Below are 17,188 nucleotides of genomic sequence, written 5' to 3' on the forward strand. Positions count from 1 at the left end.
GTATTCTGGCAGCACAGTGTGACACAAGTGACGTTTGAGTGAATGTTTTTGAGCTCATACTCCTCATACATTTTAAAGCAACCCTCCACCATTTTACCATGGTTATTTCTCTATTTTCGTCTTTTTTTCTCCTTTTTATATCCAGAGAGGAATCCCCATAGGGCAGTTCTGCAAGGACTTCAATGAGAAAACCAAGGAGCTGAAGGAGGGCATTCCTCTCCCAATCAAGATCAACGTGAAGGTGCGTCTGTGTGTCTCGTTGTGGGTCTCTTAGCCCAAAACTGACCCTTACACTTAGCACCCCTCCCTTCCACGATTATGGTTAATTCCACTAACTGCATTACATTATCAGAGCCCTTGTAATATTCATACTGTACCACCAGAGTAAGCCTTTCCATTTGCATTTAATGAAGCAATACCCAGAGGAATTTGGGGTCAAGAAGCATGCAAGAGATGTGAATTACTTAGGAAAAAGGTGTCATTAGCTTGCATTTTTTATTTTACACAACCGCATATCTTTGACCCCCCCCCGCACCACTTCTTTGCGCGTTGCCTCAAATCAGGAGTTGTGTCCATTTAGATTAATAAATATGTGTTGCAATGAGGTTTTTCGATGTAAGGAGGGGAAGCCTAATCCCTTTTAAAGGAGTGAATTTATTTTGACACGCAATACCCCGCAACAGCTCTGCCATCACATCTGGGGCCTCACTGCGTCCCATCAGTGCCATCTGCTGGTTGTTTTTAGTGTTTTGCTTGATTACACAATACTGTTTGTTTCACACAGTATTGTGTATATTCTATATGTAATGTTTAATGTTTGCATGCAACATGTGTCAGCCTCTGAGACGAATGGTTGTCAGCTGGCTTTCACCTCATGCTGGTTGGTAGCCTTGAGCACATCTCTCAGTGCCTTTCATCTTACTTTAGAGCAACACTTTGACATCTTGGGGAATCTACTTGATCACTTTCTTGCACAGAGTTAGATGAGAAGATAGATAGCACTCTCATGTCTGGGTGTTAAATAAGGAGCTGGAGCCGGGAGGTAATTAGATGAGCATAAAGACTGGAAACATGGGGAAACAGCTAGTCCAGCTCTGTCCAAAGTTTACAGATCAGCTTGCTAGCTCCTCACCAGTGAACATTATGATTCTCATCAGTTTAATCCATACATACATAGACATATAATAAGCGTAGAGTCTACAGTCATGCTAGCGGCTCTGTAAGGCTATACTCATTCACAGTGGCGCTCTCAGCTAAATGCTAACGTTAGATGTTTGATGTTTAACTAGCACCATACATAAAGCTGAGGTACAGCTGAGGTTGATGGGAATGTCATTCATTTTGCAGGTGTGTGATCATAAAGCACAATTAAACAATTAAAGATTATGATCTGATAATGGTGCTGGAGGAAAAGTTGGGGAGTCAGGGATAACTAAAGTTATTACAATTCATCTTAAAGGGAACAGGAAAGTTTGTTTTGAATTTCATGGCGTTAAAATAAGCTAAAGGCCCTCATCTAACTCTTGACAGCAGATAAGCATATGTCCCAAAATGTTTAACTAGTCTTTAAACATTTTGGGTGGCCAGGGGTTTCACTCCCTTTCTGTCTTTAGCTTTGTATATTTCGCTTTCTCATTTTGCCTGTGAGGAAAAAAACCGGGTGCAGTAAATGTTTTTGTTTCATCTTATAAAATGAGGGAGAAAACAACAGCATCTCATGGGACCTTTGCAACCAATAGCTTTTCCATAGATAGAGAAAAATTCAGTTCCCTCGGTCGAAAGGTCACTATGGTTAGATAAGACAACTCAGATGACAAATCATCTGCTCTGTGTTATCTTCTTAGCTCAGCCTACAGTGTATTGCCCCGTGTTTGTTATGTTTTGTTTTTCTTTTTTGTTTATTTGTTTGTTTTTATGTTACCGTTAACAGATGATCCAAAGTAAGTAAACTTTCCCCAGATGATTTATTGATTGGATCTGTATGTCAGTTTTTAGTTAATAAAGGTCTCCAGCTAGGGAATGATTCCGAATGACAAGAAAAGGGTCAGAATAACTTGGTGAGGCTGAAGAGATTATTTTTATTTTGGTCCTGAGGGCTGGATGGAAAGGGCGAGTGAATCAGGCTGGACAGCAGATGTGCAGCAGCACACAGTTGAACATGCTGGGGGTGGATAAAATAAACACTCATGCAAATGGCCAAGGTTACTTTAAAGGTTAAAATAATTTTTTATGAGTGTCAACACTATTTTTTCGAACATCTTTTAACAGATCAACTTTACTCTTCAATATTTTTACACATGTAATGTGGATGTAGTCATTTTTGGTGACAAACCCGCAGAGATTTATCAAGCGACTCTCCTGTTCCCCTCAGCTCATTGAAGAGTTTTAGCCTCTGTTTTAGCTCATTGTTTTGTGTTTAAAGTTCACAATTTTACTGTTGTGGTTCACTCTTAACACCCTTATTAGTTGGTTTGTTTTTTTCTGCTGCAACAGTTCAAAAACCTCACTGTAGGCTGTCTGCCCAGCATCAAACATCACACCGTGAAAATTAGTAACTAGCTGATGAACACAGTGGAGCATTTAGCTGCTGAAGAGCCAGAAATTTCATTCAGAAGTTGGTAGGGACTAAAACTGAGCTAAAAGGAGAGTGAATGTTGCACTTGCATTCGCAAGTAGGTGCTCAGAAACGTGACTGCAAGTGAATGAAAATGTTGCTTTGTATCTGCTGGATGTGTAAATGAGCAACTTTTTGTTCACCATATCAATTTATAAGGTGATGATATGCCGATGTGGATGCACTGCCCCCATGGGACCAAAATATCAATTAGTGTGGCTTAAATTGTTGTCTTATATTAATATAAACAAAAACTGCTCATAAGTAGTAACAGAAGAAGACAGTTTGGGACAGTAACTGACATAACTAATAGCCCTGAATAAAAATTCAGATTGTTATGTTATGGCTTTGGTTTCTATTACAGTCCCGAATGCGATAACTGACAATTAACGCAATGTATGAAACAGTGGAGGAATTGTTACTAGACTCTGACACTGATGAAAGAAAAAAGCAGGTTCTCATGATGCACCAGGGGGTCAGTTAATACTGTCCCACAAGAAAGGGAATAATTTCCGCGAAAAACTCAAGGCACCCTGCTTCATTAACGACTCTGAGGAAAACCAGTGAGCAGTCGGAATGCGTTCACCTTAGCTTTAATCATGTAGCCTCGATAATAAAGGCTTCTTAACTTTTTGCAGTTTAACGAAGCAACGTGTCTTGAATTTTCTGGGGGGTTATTTGTTCCCTGTCTTGTGAATAGTCGGTCCAAATGATAAGTCAGTTTTGAATTTCAATTAAAATTTGCAGAAAATGTGTTAAGAGTGTCAGCCAAAGGCAGCAACACAGGAAAACTTATGTGATTAAAAAAACATATGTCTGTCCCTTTACACGGTAAATTATGTTTTAACCATCTTTGAAAATCTTCATCTAATTTCAGTTATTATCAAGAGGCAGAAACTGAGGAAATAGAAATTTTATGGTGAGGGCCTTAGCTACTATTGCAGACACCATGGTCACATTTTCAGTTTTGTTTCTGTGTATAAGTTGGTTTATTCACTTCAGGAGGAGTTTACATCATACAGTTACACAGAAATAACACATTATCTTGAAGGCTGGTTCTGCTACTTTTTACATTCATTTTTTTAGGGTTCATGGGCAAAAAATAAATGAATCCATTCACTAAATTGAAACCAAATAGATGAATCTAGTATTTCTCCACCAGAGTTATATTCCTGGCAGTGTGGTGAGGGCTGCAAAGCAGCCTTTGAACCATCATGTTCGACGTAAAATTGTCCAATTATATCTTAATAACTGTTACCACGCACAACAGGCCTGTCAGTCTCTGGATTTCTCTGCATGATGAAGCCTTGTGCACAGGGCTGTAGCAGAATGATAATCTGTATTTAAAGAGTTTGGAAAGTTTTTTTTTTTTTTCTGTCTTTCCAAGACTAAAAAACATAAGTGCAAAAGTGTATGAAATTCATTAAACTCTGTGTTGATCTGCCCCTGTGTAAACTGCAGTCGTTAGCATTTCTGGCTAACTAGCCTTCTAGCTACAAACGTAACCTGAGTCAGCTTTACCCTCCAAGGCCAAGGATAATTAATTTCAGAGACAGAGCTAATGTTAGCAGCTATGTCCTTTTTTTTTTTATTGGTTTAATTAAGTTTTGTAACCCTATCCAACCCTACCCATTACGTTTGCCAAACACACTGGTTAGACCTCAAAGGCCTTTTCCTGATAGCCTGATGGTTAAAGCACATGCGATATAACTGCAACGTAACTGCAACATCCACAGTTTGATTGCGACTTGGGACCTTTGTTGCATGTTGAACCCCTCTCCTCTACTTCACTACTGTCTAATGAAGGAGAAAATGCCAAAAAGCAAACTGGAATTTTAGCCTTTGAAAAAACATTCTGTAAAATAAATTCTTTGTCATTCATGATATTGGATTAACAAGCTCTACACTGCAGTATAGGAGCATACTTCTTATTTGTTCAGTGTTATGTTCATGGATCATCAGCTGGTGAGGATGCTGGCTTTTTGCCTGGAAAATGCAGCTTTAGTCTCTGAACATGATATCATGTAGCCATCAAGTGGATATATTTATTTTTTACAAGATTCTCGTTTCAAAACGAGTCAGTTGGAACCATTGAAAAATCAGCCAGAGATGACATTTTCAAACTCATGAAGCTACGGCAACAACTGATGAAATCTGCTAGCGACAGTTGTCATTTCAGCCGGCAAAACCAGCAGTTGCCGGGTAGAAATTCTGAGCCTGTTTTTTTTGTTTACCTCTGTCTGAAATCAAGGACCCCCTTGTTCCAAAAATTACTATAAACTTCAATGATAAATCTGCCACCATTATCACTGTAAATTGCATATGTTCCGTGCAAGAACAAGCAGTGATAGGTGCAGCAACAGTAACTAATAAATGTGGAAAAAAAGATAATCTAATAGACTTCCTCTGTTGCCTAAGGATAATTTCTTAGGGATAGTGTTGCACAGTGGGTACCATGACCTTAGTATTTTTAAAAATACAATGAGATTATTATTCAATGAAAACCTCATATGTTCACATGCTCACTTTTGATCACAGGTTTTAATTGTATTTCCTCTCTGACTCCTCAGCCCGACAGAACTTATGACCTGAAGATCGGCCAGCCCACAGTGTCTTACTTCCTCAAGCAGGCAGCGGGCATTGCGAAAGGGGCCGGCAAGACAGGTGCGATGTGCTGCCGCACTCATGTACTGTATCTGCTCTCACTCAATTTTCACCTGCTGAGCCCATCCTGTAGCGGACTCACGACTCTCCACGGGCTCGGTTTTGAGCTTTGCTGTGATTGATGTTATATTCATAACTTGCGGGGGAACTGCAGCAGAAGAAGGAAGTGGCAAAGGTGGTGTGTTGGGAAAAGAGAATTATGGATTTCCACTTTTTATGCTCTGAGCTGTATCCAGACTCCAGCTGTTGACTCCTGATACCACCCCTACACCCTCTCCAACCACCACACCTGCACACACACATTCTCCTGCTTTGTCCTCTTTGGTGCTAAACATTTCTTTGTATGCTTATTAAAATTGTCACTTTTTTGTCCTTTTTTTTTTTTTTTTTTTAATTTTTAAAAAATTTTTACCACACTCACTCTTTGCTGTCTCTTGTGTGTGTGAAGGCCACGAGACAGCGGGGATGGTGTCGTTAAGGGCAGTGTATGAGATCGCCCAGGTCAAAGCTGAGGATGAGTGCTTCAAAATGAGGAACACCTCCCTCGAAACCATCGTCAAAAGCATCATTGGCTCTGCCCGTTCACTGGGCATCAAGGTTGTCAACAAGTAAGTTCTGACTCTGTGCTCCGTTTGCCTATAATTTCATTGTATTGACCTGAAATACCATAAACTTGACCTGTGGGCTCACTAGCACTGCTATCAGGTCCTGAGCTTGTTAGTTGGGCTCAGTAGATTGTTGCTGCATTTCTGTATAGAGTTCATTTAATGAATGAGGAGACGCAGTGTCGGAAACGTGAAGCTTCGCTCATGTCCCTGCAGAGCTGCAAAGAGGCAGCAAGGTAATGAGCCCTGTGTCCTCTATAGAGGGTGCTATACTTCCTAAGGGCCACTAGAGGTCAGGTAAGATTACCGTAAGGAGACCAGCCTGATCAGTAACATGAACACTTAACAGTGGCTACAGTATATAATCAAATGCAATTTGATAAAAACAAAGCCCTGCAGCAAAAACTGTCGGAAGGTCAAAGGGCTCAGAAGGGGTCAGGATCCCCATCATATTTTATCTGAGTCCTTCATAGGGGTCTATCACTTTTCATTTTTTCCCCTATGTAATACAGCTGTACTGTGCATATTTAGGTTACAATAAGCCATTAAATAAGAAAAGAAGAGGAATTCCTGTATCAGTCTTTGCAGTTTCAATTCGGGAACTTACAGTACTAATACTTAGCATCATTCTACAGTATCTACTTTTCTTCTACTACCAGGCATTATTGTCTAGTTTTATTGTTTGTGACTGATGTGATGTGAAGTGTTCATCTGTCTGTCTGTGGTTGAGGCTGTAGTTTATAGCGCTTCTCTGATATATACATCATGTTGTAGGTTATATTATTGGTTTGCAGCCACCAAATTACATGAATAATAACTTGAGCATCTGACAGTTCAGTACAGCGCCAGAAACTGTAGTCTCTAAAATTGCTGTAGAGTTGATTCAATAACAGCTCTCTGCTGGACTTTGTAGTTAATGTGTATACTGCACTAATCAACAACAGTGTCGCTGGTTTTATTCCAGCCTGTGACCTCTGTTGCACGTCAACCCTCCCCCCTCTCTGTCCGTGTTTACTGTCTGAACCCCTACAGTCATCAATCCAATAAAGGAAAAAAAAAACGTAGGGAAATCTTTAAAAAATGAAAGGCAGAACAGCTTTCTGACACAGCAGCAGTCTCCTGATTCACATGCACTAACTCTAAGCAGGTTTTGTTTATGTGGTGTGTTCACACAGGGAAACTAAAAACCCTTGATTTTTGAGTGTGTTGTTGATGGACACTATTCTCCCACAATGCATAGCACAATGGCAAAGGAGGAGCTGCTCACAGCTGCAAAAGTTTAAAACACATTGTGGATGGTGATCAGACAACTTTGAGAACACGCCAGAAAAAAACAGAAAGTAACTAAAAAATCCTTGGAAAATTATTTGTTGTCTTTTTGTGAGGTCGATATTCCAGAGTCGCAGTTTGATTGACGTGTATTGTTGCCGTGTGGCACAATTTCACGTTAGTATAAAACAGTTAAGTAGACTGATTTTTTTTTTTTTTGTATACTACCTGCAAAAAGAGTATACTAAGACACAGTATTAGAGATGAACTAATCAACGATTAGTTGATTAATCAGTCGATCATTGTTTGTCATTTTGGAGCAGGAATGCCAAATATTCTCCAGTGTGAGACCTCAATTCTCTTCTCATACTGTATATCACTGTATAGCATTTCACTGTTTTCGTTTCGGGACCGTTTTTTTTTGTTTTGTTTTTTGTACTATTTTGAGGATCAAACAATTAAGTGGCAAAATAATTGGCAGATTAATCAGTATTGAAAATAATCATTACTTGCTCCCCTATATAGTGTATACTGTATACAATCAGTATGTCGTATGGAACTGGGACACTTTTGTATTAGATTGCTAAATTTTACAGGGGTGACATCTCCTCACCCGCCCCTGCAAACTTATTTGCTCACCTGTGAAGAGCTTTGCAACTGAAGATCCACCTGTGTTTACGCTGAAACCAGATATTTATCATTTACGCCGTGCACAGTGTTTTAGCAGGGTCACACTCCCTCAACCTGCCGCTTCTGTTTCTACTTCAGTTAATGATTTTGTACTTCTCCTACAATCCCTTTCTCCTCCTTACTTAAAACTTAACTTGTCTTGTGGCTGGCGTGCAGTATGATTTATTGAGAGTGCTGTCAGTGGAGAAATTGGTATCTGCCTCCTTTACAATGGATTTCTCCCTGGATGTTTGTTGAACACGGCTGCACGGTGGTGAGACCAGAAAGAAGCCATTCCTCTTTGACTCTGGGGGACTAATGCCAAAAACTGATATTCAAGTTAGTGTTGCAGATAGCTGACAGATTGTCTGCTATAAGGTAGAGATTTCTGTCATGAAATATCACTATCTCCACTGTAAATATGTTGATATGTTGTTTTGTCGCCCACATTTGTCCAGTTTTGTTCAATTTTAAATCAACAAACTACTAAATGACGTAGGATTGGCATTGTTAACATTTTGTCTTTCGAGCTTTTTAACCGTTTTAATATTTTGCTGCGGTTTAGGTTCCTGTAAAAGTAAATCAGGCAGTTAGTGTGACTGAACATCATGTTTCTTTCATTCTCTCCCTCTTCAGTCTCTCAGCTGATGAGTACAAAGTCTTCTTGGAGCAGAGGGAGGAGAAGTTGAAAGCTGATGCTGCAGCAGCAGCAGCTGCTGCCGCCGAAGCTTTGACGAGTAAAAAGAAATGAAGACCCGGTACATCCAATACTCACCGCCCCATTCCTGTGTATGTTGACTTTACACATGTATCTCATTCATACAGAAACACTGTTAATGTTGTGAGTGTCAGATCTTAATAAACAGTAAATTCTTACGTGACCTTTTTTTTTTTTTTTTTTTTTTTTTCTGTGTCCTTATTCTCACCTGATATTAAATTATTTCTTTACTGCAAATTTTTTTGATTGAACATTAGATGATTTAGGAGAATTTCCATCACCTACGTTTTGGCAACAAAAACATCCACTCAGATTTTGTAAATATTTATGACCGTTTCATTTTCTCTGAGCTGAGCTAATTAAACTGTAACTGCTGTCGTGGAAGGGTTTGTACATTCAGTCTCTTTGATGTTATTATCTATTATTAAAACTTCTGGAAGCGAAATGGCTTTCTGTCAGGTTGTGCAGATGGTTTCCTGCACATTTCTCTCGTCTTATCAATCAGGGATCTAAAAGGTTCATCACATGAATTAATGCAGAAGTCACATGGACTTAGGATGGGGCAGTATTATTGTTTCTTGACTTTAAATGAAATTATAACATAATGACGATTACATTTGTTCAAGAGCATACATGGTCTTTTCATGTTATCGTTCGACACATTTCTATTGTCCAAATTCCGAGATGATCTGAGAAGTTTTTGTCTTTGGTCTCATGTAATGAATAAAAATTTAAACTAATGCTCAAACAATCAATTAGTCACTTAGTCAGTTGACAGAGAAGTAACTGTCAATGATTTCTAGGAGCAGTTAAGCCATTTATCAAGCAAAAATACCAACCACTAACTGTTACAGCTTCTCAAATGTGAGGATTTGCTGTTTTTCTGTTCCTTGTAAGTTCTGGGTTTTGGATTGTTGGTCTGACAAAACAAGCAATTTGGAGATGTCCCAAATCGGCTCTGGGATCTTTTGTTTGGCAGTTTTAGAGGTTTTGTGACATTTGTGACTATAATCGTTAGTAGCACCCCTAAATGAAGCACAGCTCACTACTGGGACATCAGTTTGACTATTTTATATTTGACTTTTCCTTCAATTACGGAATTATAATACACTGTACACACTGTCTCATCAAAGGATAGGTTCACATCTTTCAAACCTGTCTTAAAACAATAGTCACATGCCCATGTTTACTGTACTTACAAAGTTTTATTTGTCGCTGTAACTGTACCATGGTACAATTGTATCGTGGTAGCTCATTGACATCAGTGTATGAGCGTTTGTGCCTGTGTGAATGGGTGAATAAGCAGAAAATTGTAAAGCACTTTGAATAACAGTGCCTCATAAGTGCAGCCGTTTGTTTAGTACAAATTTCCATCTTTGTTGATACTGTCCCTCCACAGCTCAGCACGGCGACGCTGTCTGAAATACATAGAGGGAATGGGTGTCTCCAAGTCCACTCTGGACAGAAAAGAACAATTTCAGCGACCAGTAGTTCTTAACAATATACTGTACGTATGAGCATGCGAGTATTGTGTTAAGTCAGACATTGAAAAATGCAAATCTGCCCTTTAATATCCTAATAATGGTTTCAGCCATATCACTCCGCCTCACATGGACTTTGCCTTTATCTTTGAATAGTGTCACTTGGATCTTTATTACACCTATAACGTTATTTTTTTCAAACAAACCTGAAATATAAAATTGTGTCCTCGCACCTGCTCTCTTCACAACCTTTTCCCAACATGGCTTCCTACACAACACACAATATGCTCCTCTCTGGTGCAGTCCCTGTCTTTGCCAGAGGATAGCAGCAGTCAGCTGTGTAGCGCCTCTTCCAGCGCTCATCATCACTCCATCACAGACACTGCAGCAGCTAGTGGTGGAACAAAATGTTCGCTTGCAGAAAGAAAATATTATGTTCAGGGCTTTGCCTCATTACATATATTACATTCTGCATCATCTAGTCTGTGGCAGAGATGATGAGATCTGTCAGAAAGGATTTTATAGGCCTCCATCCAAAAAACCCATCTTCTATCTTTTTTCCGTCATGATTTACAGAAAATGGGTTACCTGTGTTTTTTTTTGTTTTTTTTTTTTCTATGATTTTGGATATGTTCACCTTTTCATCCTGTGGCGATGGAGCAGCAGTTTGTCCCACATCCCTCTTTACTGTACCTCTAATTTTAGCCTCCCCCTCACTCTTTCTTTGTCTCCCCTCTCTCTCCAGCCCTCCCCTCTCTGATCCTTCTGAATGGAGGCTGAGAATAGACGGGAGGCTGTTTCAGTCAGAGCTCTTGAGCAGGAATGCCTATATATGGAGTCTTACACCACGCCGAGCGCTGATAGAGTTGCAGGTACACTGAGTGAATGTGGGCTACGGTGATTTGGGGGGGGGGGGTCATGCCTGCTATTATGTGTGAGTGTGTGTGCATCATCATAAGTGGGAGGCCAGCTGTGTGTGCCTTTGTGCACGTCCTGGCACGCAAAAACCTCGATGCCAAGTGTGTGCGTCAGTCTGAGTCAGATAGTGCCTCATTCTGTCTCGTCATGTGTGTGCGTCAGTGCTGTTGCTGAGCGAAACTCGCTCCAGGGGAAGAAATGGAGGAGAGAGTATGGGAGGGAGGGAAAGAGGCAGGGATGGTAGGCTGATGATGGTGATGATGATGAGGCTGAGGGAAGAACAGGGGGCTTGGCTATGACAACACGCATGCATCAGCCGCATTAAGTGCACTTTAATATAAATGCATTTGTATGACAACCAAATACACTTATAAGCATCACAATAGAACACTGGTCCACAATGTCCATTCTGCAGTAAGTAAGATGTTTAGAATATATTCCATCGTAGGCAATAAAAATCTCTTTTTCTCATATGTACAGACCAATAATTGTTTCATACAAATGTACAAATGTGTACAACCTTTCTGAAAAGAACATATGCCTATATCCACAGACATAATGCATATGCATTAACAACTTTTTCAAATATCACACGTACAATAATATAATTTTACACATGTATATTAACTTAGCCTTTAATAGCTAGAACGTAGGAATCAATCCTTTACTTGACCGTAGACAACTCTACGTGAGCATGTCGACACCATGGGAATAGTACCATTCTCAACCCGTGTCGCTTGGTAACTGAATAGAAATAGCACCCCATCCCTATTTTCATTTTTTAAAACAAAACTTTTGTATTCTAACCCCTCTCAAAAAAGAAGAATCACTCATTCACATAGTCAATTGTGTCTCACTACACCGCGCTCCAGTGGAGCAACGATGTAACTGTCCATGTTGAATGGACATGATAAAGAGTTCAGCAGGTCAGGGCCGTTTCAGGCACACAGGAGCCGCTATAAGCTGCCAGCATTGCAAATATTGATGCTGCAAGAATATCCAGCCGACTGCCCTCAGGCCAGGAGGGACCTGAAGAGCCCACATTCAGAGTCTAATGTACAGTACAACGTAGCGGTGGATTTGTGGCATGATCAGAGCTCCGGCAAACTTCCAGACAATCTTTTGTTTGGTGGTACATCTCGTAATGCAATGGACACCTTTAACATTCTTGAGATCTTCACATGCCAGGATCTCTTCACGTTTTCTTTTTAGTTTGCACATCACATTGATACACAAGATTTTAGATGGAGAGATAAATATGAAATGTTAAAGGTTTGAAGCCGCAAACTCAAAGCTCAAAGTATATATTTAGTTTTAAGTTGAACATTATTATGAGTTTTGACGTAGCCTTGTAGTTTTGATGCAGGCTGTGAGGACTGAGTGCTATCAAACCAGAGCTGTAGCGGCTCGAAGACTGGACAGAAGATTTCAGAGTAAGAAATCTTTCCTCTTCTGATGTACTGATAGTGGTCATCCTAAGGATGTAAACAATTTGTAAACATTTGACTTCCAATACATTTGAGGTTTGGGTTTGCGTTGCTGCATGTCAGGCAAAAGTGCTATAATTCATCTCCCTATTGAAATAGCAAGAAATGTTTGGGTTTTTTTTTTTTTTTTTTTTTGTTCACAACAGAGTTTTCACTACGAGTGAATACAAATGCGCGTCTGGAAGTTAAACAGCGCGTACAAGTTCAGAGACGTTTCTCTGTCTGATCATATCTGAAGCTCGTGTTAGCAGAGAAGCTGAAAGACACCACATGGACTCAAAACCCAGTCAGTTATGGGTCCATGTGGTTGCACCATCATGTAAATGTTGCACCAGTTTTGGAGTAGTATACAGATTAATGACTGAACAAAAATATAAAGCCAATCTTTGTTCTGAGGAGAGACATGTAGGAGTTAAAGTCCTTAAGTTGTATATACATTATGTATATTTATACACTTAATTATTTTTTACTTTTCAGTAAAAGGGGCTCCACAAAATATGACAATATGCCATACTTAATGAAGTAAGTCACAGACTTATTTTAGAACGGAGGAACACTTCCACTCCCATCTGAAAGATGAAAAAGGAAAAGAAAGAAGTTGTTAGCGATGCACTTTCAGAGAATTTTTTTTTTCATCCCATTGAACAAGACTGAGCTCAAAATGAGAAAAACGAGACAAATTCTTACCTTTGTGGAAGCACTGAGGCGATGGATGACATTGGAGTTGATACAACTCAGGTTGTTGCCCTAAGCCAGGGGCGATCGAGGCACCTGCCCCAAACATGGGTTCCAGGACGGCCAGTTCCTCCAGGAGGGACTGAGTGCAAGACACGGCGGGCGTGGGCGAGCCGATGGGCATGGAGGTGGCGGGGCTGGGGGAGGCAGTGAGGATGAGGGGAGGGGAAGCCGGGATGGAGGAGCAAGAGGATACAGGAGATGACACCACCTCGATCTCCATTGCTTCCTCCGCTAGCCCCTCCCCTTCCACCTTTACCCCGGCCTCAGCAGCCACAGTCGCCCCGCACCCAGCCATAGAGTTACATTGCGCCGATTGGACGCTACAGAAGTGGCCCACTCCCTCAAACTGGGAGGGTTGGCGCCAGCACACTGGGGTTTGAGGAGAGGTTGGGCTGGAGGGATTGGGCAAAGGGGAGGTGCATGGGGAGGGGGAAGAGGGGCCGGGGGACTGAGGAGGAGCAAAGTCATCTTGGAGGAGGGTTTCTATGATGCCCTCTTCAAACAGAGAGTCATCATCATCTAGGAAGATGGGAATGTCTAAACCTCTCCATGCTTTGATGGGATAAAACTCCCTAAGAATGTGGACTGAATCAACATCAGCAGTTTCTATGGCGGGAGACAGGAAGGGGGAGGGAGGGGAGGATGAGGGTGACATGGAGGGAGGAGAGAGTTTGGACAAGAGTGGATCCAGGTAGAATCCCTCTGCCAAAGAGCTGATATGCTGAGCTAAGAGAGAGATTTCTGCCCTCTCCTTCTCCCTCTCTCTATCCAGAGAGAAGAAGGAGAGAGAGGGCTGTTTACCAGGTGATGCCTCGGGGGTGAGGAGGCCTTCGGGGGGACACTGGAGGGGCCCCAGTGGTACATCTACATACAGTGGACCCCGTACCTCGGGAAGGGTCATCACTGTACAGTTGCCGTCTCCGGGGCTGTCAGGTGTGGGGGGCAGTTTCTCATAAAGGGAGCCGCTGCAGGGCTCGACAGGGAAGAGGAGATCAGTGGATGGGGTGGGTAGAGCGAGGGGTAGCTTGGTGGAGAGCGTGGTGGGGGGAGCAGGGCTGGATGTGGTAGTTGGTGGGGCAGAGGAGGACGCCGAGGGGGCCGAGGAGGTGGTGGCCGTGGCTGTTGTAGCAGAGGGCGGAGGTGTGGTAGTGCCGGTGGGGTCGAAGCTGAAGAGGGGTTCACCGAACGGGAAGCTAGCCCCACTAACTTGGGGAGTATAGGGAGGTGTGCACACAAACTCTTTGGTCTGCTGAGCTTGTGAGGTGGGGACGGGTGGGAGAGGCAGGGGGAGAGCTGGCAGCGGAGGGTCGAGCTGGAAGGAAGGTGGCAGGAGAATGTTCTGGGTTAAAAAGTCTAAGTCTGCTACTGTCTCAACAGTGACTGGGGTGGGGGAGGAGGCAGCTGAGGGGCTTTCAGTGGGATGCTGCTGAAAGAAGCTTTCTTCCTCCAGAGAGGAGATACTGGAGCGAGGGTCACCCTCCAGCTGCATGGCCTCAGCAGCAGAGCTCCCTGGTTCGTCAGAGGAGCCCACGCTGCAGCCAGCGGTGCTGAAGTCAAAGGACTGGGCGGACAGGCCGCTGCTGCCTGGAGTGAAGACCTGGTCTGGGCTGGATAGTGTTTCTGGGGACTGGAGGCTGAGACTCTCTTGCTGAGATGTGCCAGCAGTCAGGACCAGGGTCAGCTGGGTCTGCTCTGAGCTGAGCTGCTGACGCACTGACCAAGCCTCAGACTCACTGAGAGAGAGAGAGAGAGAGAGAGAGGAAACAGGGAGTCAGGGTGGTGTTTGGAGCCGTATTTATCAGACCTCGGTCTCCAAACTGATGAGTGGTGTGTGGTTTTTAAGAAAGTCAGTAAATACCTGATGATATAGTTGTTGCTGCTGATGGGGATTTCTCCGGGCTGCAGCTGTAGTACCATGTAAAGCCAAACCCACGACTGGTCTTGAGCTTGCACACGCACCACCATTTCAGCTCTGCCCTCTCCTCCTTCTCTTACTGTTGAAAAACAGTCACGGAACAGGTTGGCATCGGTTCGTAATCCTATTAATCATCGTAGTGTTTTTCAAAGTGTGGATGTGCCAGTGGGCACAATGTGCGTAATTTGTGTGGGCATGGATGGTTGTAACTGGTGGGTATGTGTGAAGAGCGCACTCACATAGGCCGCGGTGCTGAGCGGAGGCATGTGACAGATCCTGTGGGTGGAGGAGGCTGTACCAGGAGCGAGAGCGTAAAGCTGTCACATCAAAGCCAAGATAGGCGCTCACACTGCAGGGGAGAGTGGGTGGTGATGTGTTAGGAGGGGAATGTTTTTAGTTGTCTCAGAAACTTTAATAATTAATAAACCATTTCATATTATAGCAACAGGTGGAGGGATAGGATATTATTCGTGTGCACTCACCTGTCCTGTGCTGTCTGTAGCCTCATGTCCCGGCCATGCTGGGAGTAGAAGCAGGCCAGGAATAAGTTGGCCTCAGCCAGGGGAGGGGCGGAGGTCAACTCCCTCTCTGCCCCGGGGCCGGAGCGGCTCGGGTGGGGCTCCAGAGGGGAGCAGAAACACACCCAGACCGGGTTGGAGGTCCAGTAGGACCCGGCGGCAGGAGCGGTGGAGGGGGGAGAGAGGCAGCGAGCCCGGATCAGAACCAGCTTGTTCCCAGCACTCTGCCTCCGCACGGACTTGGAGGTGTTGAAACGACAGCGGAAGAGGCGGTCTGTAGAGGAGAAGATGAGAGGGGAGAGGAGGTTTACTAAAAACTCCCGTATGGTATTCACAGGCTGGGGGGGGGGTCAAACTTGTGAATTTAATGTGCCCATTTTTTCCTCACCTATCTCAAGTGATGTGGAGGTTGACAGGTTGGTCCTCATGATAACGTGGTCCGAGGCGTCGATGATATCGTACACACTGTCCCCCTGTGCCACAAGATCCACCTGGAAAATTCCAAACAGAAACGTTATTATTGACGCCCAGAGTAAAGCTTGGACATCGCAGGAACCGGTTCTGTGTTGACTCACCATTGAGTGTCCGAGGTGCTCGGAGACGCTGTCCGACAGGTACAGGAGCTTCCCTTCCCCGGTCAGCAGCATCAGAAAGCCCGGCAGCGCCTGCATCAACTCCGACAGTTCGTGGAAAGACAGAAACCGCGCGCTCTCCTCGAGACCGGCAGCAGTTCCCGCTTCTAGAGGGAAGGGGGGAAAAAAAGTGGATTGGGGAGGGACAGAAGAGAAAGGTGTCAAATTGGGTAATAAATGTGAACCCAGTGAGAATGAAGCCAGCGCGTGTGATCTCCGCAGTAGAGGGAAAAAAACAGCGGCCGCAGTGTGTTTCAGCACCGCGGACAGCGGCGCGGCTGCACCTATGGTGCTGAGGCATCTCAGCACCACGGACAGCGACGAATTAACACCTAAAAACGCTCTCGTCAGCTTCGGGGTCGATTGTTAACGATCAGTCGATGGCCCGCAGCTCTGCGGTCGGTCCGGAAAATCGGATTCATAGCAAGACGCCTGCCTCCGGTGCCGCTAAAACACTTGTTGATCCCGCTCCTGCGAGAGATCGCGGTCTGTCTATGCAGCAGTGCTACACGAGATTCATCAACAGGTCGTTTTCTGTCCGGAGCAGATTCGTTCTTACCTTGGGTGAAGAAGACGGATTTCCTGGTGTACATGCAGGCGAGCGACATGATGTGCAGGTAGGAGAGCCGCGCTTTATCTGCATCGGATATGGGCAACAAGTCCTTGAGGTTCCGGATCTCGGCGTTGATCTGGTCCCGTCGAGCCTTGGATGCTCCTTTGGTCGAGCGGTACATTGTGGCCGGTTTTACTGCGGTGAACTATCGAAATTCCTCCAGATGCGAGTTGGAGAAGCTGGGAGCGGAGTGTATCTTTCACGTCGTGCCTCGGCTGAAGTGCCCTGTCTCCGAGATGTGTTAAGAGACAGGTGGTAAGAGTGGAAAAGCTCTGAGGTGTGTTATTGGACTTTCATCTCAGCTATTTTTTTTTTCCTTTTTCCAGAGCAAGGTTTGAAAACCTCCT

At 43.5% G+C, this 17,188-nt stretch overlaps 2 protein-coding genes across 3 annotated transcripts in view; one reads left to right on the forward strand and one right to left on the reverse strand.

The window, feature by feature from the left end:
• Positions 1-8,702, forward strand: part of mrpl11 (mitochondrial ribosomal protein L11) — a 49,978-nt gene extending 41,276 nt beyond the window's left edge. For both annotated transcript variants that reach the window (XM_040120825.1, XM_040120824.1), the window contains 4 exons: positions 146-241; positions 5,185-5,278; positions 5,727-5,886; positions 8,458-8,702. In XM_040120825.1, the coding sequence (XP_039976759.1) occupies positions 146-241; positions 5,185-5,278; positions 5,727-5,886; positions 8,458-8,572 (465 nt within the window). In that variant the 3' untranslated portion in view covers positions 8,573-8,702. The remainder of the gene's footprint in view (positions 1-145; positions 242-5,184; positions 5,279-5,726; positions 5,887-8,457) is intronic.
• A 4,263-nt stretch (positions 8,703-12,965) lies between these two features.
• npas4a (neuronal PAS domain protein 4a) lies at positions 12,966-16,962 on the reverse strand. Its single transcript, XM_040120412.1, has 8 exons — positions 16,788-16,962; positions 16,172-16,335; positions 15,985-16,087; positions 15,561-15,870; positions 15,318-15,427; positions 15,022-15,157; positions 13,113-14,896; positions 12,966-12,994 (listed from the first exon to the last, which is right to left on the reverse strand). Exons 1-8 carry the CDS (start codon positions 16,960-16,962, stop codon positions 12,966-12,968), a joined length of 2,811 nt encoding a protein of 936 aa, XP_039976346.1.
• Between the last annotated feature and the right edge of the window lie 226 nt (positions 16,963-17,188).

The sequence above is a fragment of the Xiphias gladius genome, chromosome 23, assembly GCF_016859285.1.
Source record: "Xiphias gladius isolate SHS-SW01 ecotype Sanya breed wild chromosome 23, ASM1685928v1, whole genome shotgun sequence".
Taxonomy (NCBI): domain Eukaryota; kingdom Metazoa; phylum Chordata; class Actinopteri; order Istiophoriformes; family Xiphiidae; genus Xiphias; species Xiphias gladius.

Excerpts from the sequence above, each read along its gene's own strand:
- npas4a (XM_040120412.1), bottom strand. The coding sequence starts at position 16,962 with ATGTACCGCTCGACCAAAGGAGCATCCAAGGCTCGACGGGACCAGATC. Across the intron at positions 15,428-15,560 it reads CTACAGACAGCACAGGACAG|TGTGAGCGCCTATCTTGGCT; the intron begins GTGAGTGCACAC and ends TCTCCCCTGCAG. Across the intron at positions 15,158-15,317 it reads CGCTCAGCACCGCGGCCTAT|TAAGAGAAGGAGGAGAGGGC; the intron begins GTGAGTGCGCTC and ends GTTTTTCAACAG.